Source organism: Scylla paramamosain, chromosome 7 (genome assembly GCF_035594125.1).
Source record: "Scylla paramamosain isolate STU-SP2022 chromosome 7, ASM3559412v1, whole genome shotgun sequence".
Classification (NCBI taxonomy): Eukaryota; Metazoa; Arthropoda; class Malacostraca; order Decapoda; family Portunidae; genus Scylla; species Scylla paramamosain.
Window position 1 is genome coordinate 10,950,305 of NC_087157.1, and position 9,743 is coordinate 10,960,047.

The 9,743-nt window shown below is 41.2% G+C and overlaps 1 protein-coding gene across 5 annotated transcripts; it reads left to right on the forward strand.

The window, feature by feature from the left end:
* The first annotated feature begins 4,979 nt into the window (after positions 1 to 4,979).
* LOC135101754 (compound eye opsin BCRH1) lies at positions 4,980 to 9,452 on the forward strand. Of its 5 annotated transcripts, none has more exons than XM_064006028.1 (8): positions 4,980 to 5,150; positions 6,680 to 6,890; positions 7,302 to 7,455; positions 7,611 to 7,852; positions 7,981 to 8,139; positions 8,275 to 8,502; positions 8,787 to 8,924; positions 9,310 to 9,452. In XM_064006028.1, exons 1-7 carry the CDS (start codon positions 5,113 to 5,115, stop codon positions 8,886 to 8,888), a joined length of 1,134 nt encoding a protein of 377 aa, XP_063862098.1. In that variant the 5' UTR covers positions 4,980 to 5,112; the 3' UTR covers positions 8,889 to 8,924; positions 9,310 to 9,452. The 5 variants fall into 5 exon arrangements, with proteins under 5 accessions (XP_063862098.1, XP_063862099.1, XP_063862101.1 ...); XM_064006029.1 differs by lacking the exon at positions 4,980 to 5,150 and adding an exon at positions 6,065 to 6,143 and having other exon boundaries at positions 6,628 to 6,890; XM_064006031.1 differs by lacking the exon at positions 4,980 to 5,150 and adding an exon at positions 6,065 to 6,122 and having other exon boundaries at positions 6,628 to 6,890.
* The last annotated feature ends 291 nt before the right edge of the window (positions 9,453 to 9,743 follow it).

Consider the following 9,743-nt stretch of genomic DNA (forward strand, 5'->3'; position numbering starts at 1 on the left):
TTTTTTTCCATTATACTTTTGTTGTTCTTGGCCGGTGCCTCTCCTACATGAAGAAAAAAAAAAAAAACTTCAAACCTTTTGTTTCAATCTAGATTGCTTTTTAATTGCTTTTTTAAACTGATTTACATATAAATATGAATAAATAAAAAATAAAACCTAAAAACAATAAAAACAATAAAATCCCCCCAAAAAACTCAGTGGATTGGGTTTTTCTTTCTGAACACGGTTTTTTTCCAACCCTGCTTTGGAAAGAGAGAAAAGGAAGATAGAAAGACATGCAAGAGTTAGAGAAAGACACATAATTTTACAAAGGGAGACTAATGTATAAAAAGCTGTCTCCCCTTCCTTCCCTCTCCACCCCATCACAATCAGAACCAAAACCATTTTACACTATTCTCATCACTACACAGCCACCAAAGTCGTCGTCACCACCACCACCACCACCACCACCACCACCACTACCACTATTGCATCACTATCACAATTAATATCAGGACCGTTATCTAGAAGAGGTTAGCAAGTAAACACAGGTGTCTACAAGCACCACGACAGAGACAGCGGCTTCTTAGTCACGCCTCGCGGCCATAAGAGTGTGACGCGGCGAGAGGCTCTTCAGGACCGTATGGGATTTGCTGCTGCTTCTGATGTTGGTGTTGCTGTTACTTATTTTTGTTCGTTCTGTTTATTCCTCTTCTACTTCTAGTGCTACTGTTACTTCTTGTTCTTCTCCACCTTCTCTTTCCCCAGCTGGGCCTGCACTTTGAAACGCTTTGTCCTCTAATACGAGTATGTACTATTTTCAAAGATTACTAGGATTGTTAGTTTCATTGGTGGTTTTTCCCACTGATGGTGCAGTGTCTTTGTTAAGTAATTTTTAGATTCATGCAGTAAATCAATAAAGTCAAATAATATATACGTGAAAACTCAAATAAGTTCCAATAAAACCGGTGAAAAATAAATATATAAAAAAAATAAAATAAAAAATAAAACTTGTAAACTTCAATGATTTCCACTACAATCCAATAGAATAGATAGATAGATAGATAGACAGAGAAATAAATAAATAAAAAATAAATAAAAACATGTATATTCCAGTAGCTTTTATTACAGTCTGTTAAAAGAAATGAGAAAAAAAAATCGAAAGATGAAGACGGAATGTTAAAAGAAATGTTTGAAAATGCGACCTCAGCAATAAGACAATGCGACATGGGGGATAACTGTGCCTATAATATGAGACATGACGCTGTTTTGAAGAGGCATCCTCAGGAACTCGAGATCTTCCGTCCCCATCACAAAAATAAAAATAAATAAATAAATAATAATAACAAAATAAGTAATCAGTTAGTAAAACAAATAAATAAAATAAAATAAAATAAAATAATTAAATTAATATCTAAATAAAAACTTCAGGACGTCACTTTCAGAACCTAACTTTTATTCGTGGTAGCAAAGCGATGGTAACAATATTCCTTTCAATACCAAGGTACCACATGTTTGAAAATACCAATAAACGTTACATTTTTCCTGTGCTTCCATATGCAGTCCTTTTCTACCTTTTTATTTTTTTTTGTAATTATATATAAAGTTTAGTTAACTGTGCGCACTAAAACAATATTGGTGCCTTCACGTAATAGATAAACAGACAGACAGACATATCAATAGATAGGTAAGAAGGTAGGTAAGCAGTTGGGTAGATAGGTAGGTAGTTAGATAGATAGATAGATAGATAGATAGATAGATAGATATATAGATAGATAGAAAGATACAATAAATTGAGATAAATATAATGATAGATAGATAGATAGATAGGTAGATCGATAGATATGTAGATAAATAGATAGAGACAGAGATAGATAGACTGACAGACAGACAGACAGATACGGAAACAAAAACACACATACACACACACAGATAGACACATGGATAGATATAATTATGACAGATACGGAGAAAAAAAAAAAAAACAGACACACAGATAGAGAGATGGATAGATATAATTATAAACACATATATGAGTAAAGACACAAACACACGTCTTCCTCAACAGTCCACCTCGAAACCTGCAAGTCCCAGGGGAGGAAGCCGGACTTAACTGATGCCTCGCCTGACGGGAAGAGCGTTATCATTCCGGTAAAACGATTTTCCGTCACGATCGAAGACATGTGGACCTATTTTATTAGACTGTCGTGTGTGTGTGTGTGTGTGTGTGTATGTGTGTGTGTGTGTGTGTGTGTGTGTGTGTGTGTGTGTGTGTGTGTGTGTGTGTGTGTGTGTGTGTGTTTCATTCAGGCACTTTGTGTAGTTCCCCGTGTCTCGTGTTTAAAGGCAGCACCATAAGTTTCTCTGTACATAAAACAAGGAAGTGAGAGGAGGACGAGCAGAAGGAGGAAGAGGTGACTCTCTAAACCAGCTACTTCATCAGTCTTCCCTCACGTCATGCCTATCTTACATGTCCCGCCAACACGTGTTGTTTTTTACTTTTTTTTTTTCTTCTTCTTCCTCGTGTCATGGGAAGTAATTACGTGTCTGATGTCCTTACTTTTCCTTAACCTTGTTTTAAACGACTGAATGTATGTATATTCTGAATTGATCTCGTCGATAAAGTTTAGTGAATGTGTTAATTATGTTATCTGTACTCTAGGTTTGATAATTCAAGTGAAAAATAGATAAATAAATAAATTAATATAGATTAAAAAAAAAAAAACTACGTCAGTCGTCGTCAAAATATATATAAAAAAACATAACATTTGTAACAATTACGTACGTAATATCTTAGTACTTCACGTAAATATGCAGTGAAATCTCTGGAGCATATATCTGTACGTGACTTATTTGCTGGACGAGTTCCAAGGCCAGACTATAAAAGGTGTAAGTTATAGTATTGCTAAAAGTTTACCAGCCTATTTGTCCATCCGCCTTTCTATCTCTGTCTTTTTTATCTACCTATTTATCTATCCATCTATCTATCTATCCATATATCTATTTTTCTATCAAACGAGATGTCTATTTATCTAAGTACCATAAATGATCATCAGCTAATCTATACATCTATCCAAAAACAAATACATCTCTTCACCTGTACAGTCGGTGTGAACAGTAACGTATACTGCATAGACATTATACGAGGCAACTTTCGTGCTTCAGCCAATACTGTTCCTTTTATTTTTGCTTCGAGTCCACATTTTTTTTTTTTTTTTTCACAGGTGACAGACGCCTATGATAAATACAAATATCAAGAAAAGAAACCTAAGTGAGATCGCGACAATTTCTGGAAGAACAGCCATTTCTTTTCTGCACTCCGCGTCACGAGAGGGAGAGAGTCCTGTCAGTTGCGGCAGGCTTTGTTGGGTGGGGTTTTCAGCACACTTCACCTTCACAAGAAGCCCCACTTGCCCGTCCACCACAGGCTTGGTGTTCGTCCCCTCCTGACCTGCAAATGCTCTCCCTCCCCGTCCTCTCTCCTCTGCCTCACTTCTGTTCTGCTTCTGCTTTCATTGCACTGACCTTCGCTCGAGCTAAGGCAGAGAAGACAATGTACTGCTTTGCCTCAAGATGTTGAGCTGCCGAACAGGAAAGGTTTCAACTCTAATAAAAGCAATATTCCTGAACAAAACGTTAAATGGCCAGATTGGGATTATTTTTTACCTATATTTTGAGAAACACCAATTATGATGACTGAAAATTTCTTTAACTTTTGACAGGCCTTATTTACATATTAAGAATGCCGTTAAATGCACAGCTTGACAGGAACAAAAGCTATTTCTTCCACTGCTGCTGTGTCGCCGGTTCAGTGTAGCGCGGTGCTACGAGGCCCCTGGAGGTATGCAATGCAAACTTTATCATTAAGAGCTAACGATGTCAACAAAATAAAATACATGAACCCTAAAGTGTGTATTTGTATGGCAGTTTCAATAACTGTCAATATTTTTATAATGCACATTACAGGATTTTACACTCATATATTTGTCAAGTTAAATAGATTTTGTTGTTATGTGATGACAACAACAACAACAACAAAAACAACGAAAACAATAATAATAATAATAACAACAACAAAGCAACAACAACAGCGTTGCGTACCCACCAGTATAGTAACAGCTCTTGTACATACTGAGGACTTCGCTGTGCGGAAGACACTCGCTGGTCACAAGGAAAGTCAGGAGCATGGGTTTCCCTTTATATGCACTGCTTAGAATAGACAGATATAAACACAAATAAGAGAAGAAAAAAAAATTAACGGTAAGGTTCCCTCCTGTTGGTAGACAGGCGGGCAGGCAGGCAGGCAGGCAGGCAGGTAGGTAGGTAGGTAGGTAGGCAGGCAGGCAGGCAGGCAGGCAGGCAGGCAGGCAGGCAGGCAGGCAGGCAGGCAGGCAGGCAGGCAGGCAGGCAGGCAGGCAGGCAGGCAGGAAGGGAGGCAGCCGTGCAGGCAGGCGGGCAGGCACAGACGTCTGGATCTCATATTTAGTAAATAACATCAACTTTTCGTTTTGATTAACTAATGTAAAAGAAAAACACGTCAACAGGACACCTCCTTGATAATTAGGAGACCTCAACTGTGCCAAGGACACGGTGTCACGTTTCGAGGAAGTGATCATCCCTATAATATAATATAGTACATACATAAAATTTATGTATGTACTGCTTATTATTTAATAATAAGCAGCTGGTGACGGAGGCGCAGCTAGACAAGTGCCGACCCTCGTGGTCTTATCAGTCCCGCCAAAAATCAAAAGGGAACGCAGGGGAACAAAGTATCGGACACAGGGGCGTCGGCTGTGCCCACTAGGCGTTGGGCGCCGCACTTTGGCAAGTTCCTGTAGCAGTGCCTCGACCACCTTGACGACACATGCACGATCCGGAAACACGGGGTTAACCTTGTTTGCACGCCAGTCAGGTTTTTATTATTCCTTTCCTTGGTTATGCTAACCCCGCTGCGGCAAGGATGGGTTTCTGAATCCGTAGTAATCCAGTTAGTGAAGAGCCTTCCTCGCCTGGAGGTATATAAGAGCGTGCACCACCAGCCACACCTCGAAGGAGCTTCATTCCACTTCTGTAGGCTTTACAGTTGTTCAGAAGTTTAGGACAGAAGCTAACCTGACAACTCCCTCCACCATGGCTAACACAACCGGACCCCAGGTGGCGTTCTACAGGTAAGTCAAAACACCTCAATACTATTTCCATTCATGGTTAAATTCCTTATAAAAATGTATGTTATAAAAAATTTAAAAAAAACATGCGAGTTAAAGAAAATATATTCGAATAATCTTTTCTTAGATTTCCCTTTTCTCATTAATGCTTCATTTCACTGCCCTTTCTCTATTTTATATCCGTCAACTTATTTACACCACCTCTGTCTATCGTCAGAATTTTTTTTTTTTTCATATATATATTTGTTTCTCTACTTCTACAAAACAATTGATCGAATCTTGATTGTCTATATAACACCAATCTCAATTTTTACCTTTCAGTTCCTTTAATCCTATATGTACATGTGCCTGTCTGTTATCATCATCATCTATCATCTATGTTTATCTTCTTTATCCTAAATCTATTTTTTTACCAGCTTATGTTCCCATCTATCTACCTATCTATCTATCTATCAATTTTATCTATCTATCTATCTTTCCGTCTGTCTGACGAGATGTTTACTTAATTGGGTATCAACTAATCTACATATCAATCAAAATAAATAAATTTACTTATGTATCATCTATTTTCAAATCAATTTAACTCGCTATTAATTTATCTATCTATATACCTGTCTATCTGCCCACGTGCCTAGGGGCAACTAAACCATGACTATCACTAACATAATACAAAAAAAATTACCATACTGACCTAAAAACAAAACAGCTAAACAAACGAATAATTTCTCAAGCTTCCCATGAACGTTCCTAATAACAAACAATATTTTGCCCTCCACTGAACATTTTTTTTCCCTCACTTTCCCCAAAAAATCGATGATATGGAGATTTCAATTTGACAGAAAAAATCATATACCATTGCACTAACTTTTAATGGCCATGTGGTGTTGTATGCATCAATACATAACAGTATAATTTAAGAGAAAGGAGCTTCATTCCACTTCTGTAGGCTCTACAGTTGTTCAGAAGTTTAGGACCGCTGAATTTGGAATTTAGAATGTAGATGTCGACATAAAGACGAAGAAAGTAAAGTGACAGAGTTTCTCATCCAAGCCCACCTGCTCCCTTCCTCCCCTCCTCAAACCTGTCTCTTAATCCCTTCTTTTATCTTGGCTGGGAAATGAAAGGAGGAGGATGCTTTGATCAGCTTATATATCTTCATATACTCAAGTCCATCATCTCTCTCTCTCTCTCTCTCTCTCTCTCTCTCTCTCTCTCTCTCTCTCTCTCTCTCTCTCTCTCTCTCTCTCTCTCTCTCTCTCTCTCTCTCTCTCTCTCTCTCTCCTTCTTCTTCTTCTTTTCTTCTTTTCTTCTTTTCTTCTTCCCTTCCCCCCTCCTTCCACCCTCACTCTCACTTCCCTACTTCCCTCTTCTCCTTCTCTCTCTCTCTCTCTCTCTCTCTCTCTCTCTCTCTCTCTCTCTCTCTCTCTCTCTCTCTCTCTCTCTCTCTCTCTCTCTCTCTCTCTCTCTCTCTCTCTCACAGTCACCTCATGAGAAAACTCCTCTCATCTCCCTCTCCCTCTTTTCCAACACAGCGCTGGTACGGCCACATACGGCTACCCTGAAGGGACAACTGTTGTGGACTTCGTGCCAGAACAGGTCAAGTACCTGGTCAATGAGCACTGGTACAACTTCCCTCCAGTTAATCCAATGTGGCACTACCTCCTAGGCGTCGTCTACCTCTTCCTTGGCGTGGTGTCTATCCTGGGCAATGGCCTTGTCATCTACTTGTACATGAAAAGCCAGGTACGACATGAGGCTGGCTAAGAACATACTCATGGTCTGGGTTTTCTTTCCTTATTTCTTCCTTTTTTTTTTTTTTTTTTGTAAAGTGAAATTAAGGAAAAGTCAACACAAAGGGACTCATTATTTTCAATGAGTGAAATGAAAGTAAACTATATTCTGATTATGGAATGTATCTTACTTGATCGACATTTTGATGGAATAGAAATACACTCTCATTATCAATGAAGAAGACTACACATAAAGTGGGTCACTACGTAATGCAAGGCGACGATGATCAAACCACCAGCAACGGAAAACCTTAACTTCATTACCAAGCATGTAAAGAAACTTTGCCGATGAAATAAAGATATATAGGTAACGATAACAGTATTGACGGTAATTCACACTCACTACTCACCCCTCTCCCTCCAGGCCCTCAAGACTCCCGCCAACATGTTGGTGGTGAACCTTGCTCTCTCCGACCTGATCATGTTGACCACCAACTTCCCCTTCTTCGCCTACAACTGCTTCTCCGGCGGCATGTGGATGTTCAGCGGCACCTACTGTGAGATCTACGGTGCCCTCGGTGAGTGTATCGTTACACTTTGTGGAGCAATCACCGCCTTCCTTTGTGCATGCAGTATTATAAATGAATGGTTAAATACAAACGATGGAAACAATGCCAGTACTAACCCTTCCTGATGGGAGGATGCGTACTAATGCCTTCTCTTTTCCCAACAGGTGCTGTTACTGGCGTGTGCAGCATCTGGACCCTCTGCATGATCTCCTTCGATAGGTACAACATCATCTGCAAGGGCTTCAACGGCCCCAAGCTGACCCAGGGCAAGGCCACTGCCATGTGCGCTACTGCCTGGATCATCTCCGTTGGCTGGTGCCTTCCCCCCTTCTTCGGCTGGGGCGGTTATTCCCTGGAGGGCATCCTGACCTCCTGCAGCTTCGACTACCTGTCCCAGGACATGAACGTGAGTGGTACTGGGGGTGGCCTCTCCCTCAAGCTGATATGTGAAACAACACGTGGTGCATGCGGTGTAATGACCTACGTGCCTCCTTACACACGAGCACTAACCTTGTCCTTTCCTCCCCCCAACAGATCGTCAGCTACAACATCTGCATCTTCATCTTTGACTTCTTCCTGCCTGCTGCCATCATCATCTTCTCCTACGTCTTCATCGTGAAGGCCATCTTCGCCCACGAGGCCGCCATGCGCGAACAGGCCAAGAAGATGAACGTGACCAACCTCCGCTCCAACGTGAGTCACTCATGATGGGCGATAGAAAAGTTACCATAGCATCCTTTAACACGAATTTTGGCGTATATAAACAATACTCTGTTGGTCCTCCCTCACTATTCTCGCGTCACACTTTTCCTTTATCTGATCACACAGGAGGCCGAGACCCAGCGTGCTGAGATCCGCATCGCCAAGACCGCCATCGCCAACGTGTCTCTGTGGCTCCTGTGCTGGACTCCCTACGCCCTCATCACCCTCCAGGGCGTGATGGGCAACATCAACGGAATGACTCCTCTCATCACCACCCTGCCCGCTCTGCTGGCCAAGTCCTGCTCTTGCTACAACCCCTTCGTCTACGCCATTAGCCACCCTAAGTATCGTCTGGTGAGTCCACGTGCCTCTCAGTCTGCCTCGATACCAACGCTTTATAGGAATATGATTGGAAAAAAAATCCCCGTGCCTCAGTCAAATGAATTAATATCACTCCAGAACTTCTTACGAATCTAACAAATAAAAGTTTGCATGACTAAAAAAAGTATTAGTTGCATTCACACATCAGTACTGATCAACGGATGAATCTTGTAAGCCATATTTGCCACTAACACACCAAAATATCTACTTCTATAAATGAGCCGTTGTCTAATCACCCTCACTTCCTCCCCCTGCAGGCCATCACCCAGCACATGCCCTGGTTCTGCGTGCACGAGAAGGACCCCAATGACGTTGATGAGTCCCAGTCCACCAACACCCAGACTCAGGAGAAGTCATAAGCAGTGTGGCCATGGACGCCCCTACCGCTGTCTGGAGTGAGTACACCTTTTCACCCCAACAAAAAAAGACATCCCACCAACCACCAAGTCTTCTCTCTTCACCCCGACCCATTAAACACCCGCGGCTAGTCGGGGAATCATGAAGAGAACATGTAGTTACCGAAATTTCATCAGCAAAATAAAAAAAAAAAAAAAATTGTATGATGCAAAGAAACATCCACCATTCTTATTAAATTACTGTATTGGCTACACATCATGATCTGAACACTATTGGTAAAAGTAGTTAAAAATATACTTTCTCAATACTACTTTTGTCTTTTCCTTGTACCTTATAATGACCATTAACTCATATACATGATAACATACATACACACTGGCTGGCACACGTGTAACTAAGTACTCCCCATCTCGCTGCCCACAGGATGCTGACAATCCTCCTCCTTCATGAATCTTCCGCTCGTTCCGGCGGGCACAAAACGACTTCACTACGAAAATCTCCTGCTCAATCCTTGACAGTCGAGGCCTCTAGCAGCACCTTACAATAAAAGAATCCTTGCAATTCCATCCATGTCTTTGTTTTTCCTTCCTGTACCCGCACTGCTGAGATCCTGCTGACTGGACACTGTGGGGCTAATGCTGTGACAATTGTTCGATACCTTGACAATTGTTCAGTGCCTTGACAACTGTTCAGTGCCTTGACAACTGTTCAGTGCCTTGACAACTATTCTCTGCCTTGACAACTGTTCTCTGCCTTGACAACTGTTCAGTGCCTTGACAACTGTTCAGTGCCTTGACAACTATTCTCTGCCTTGACAACTGTTCTCTGCCTTGACAATTGTTCAGTGCCTTGACAAT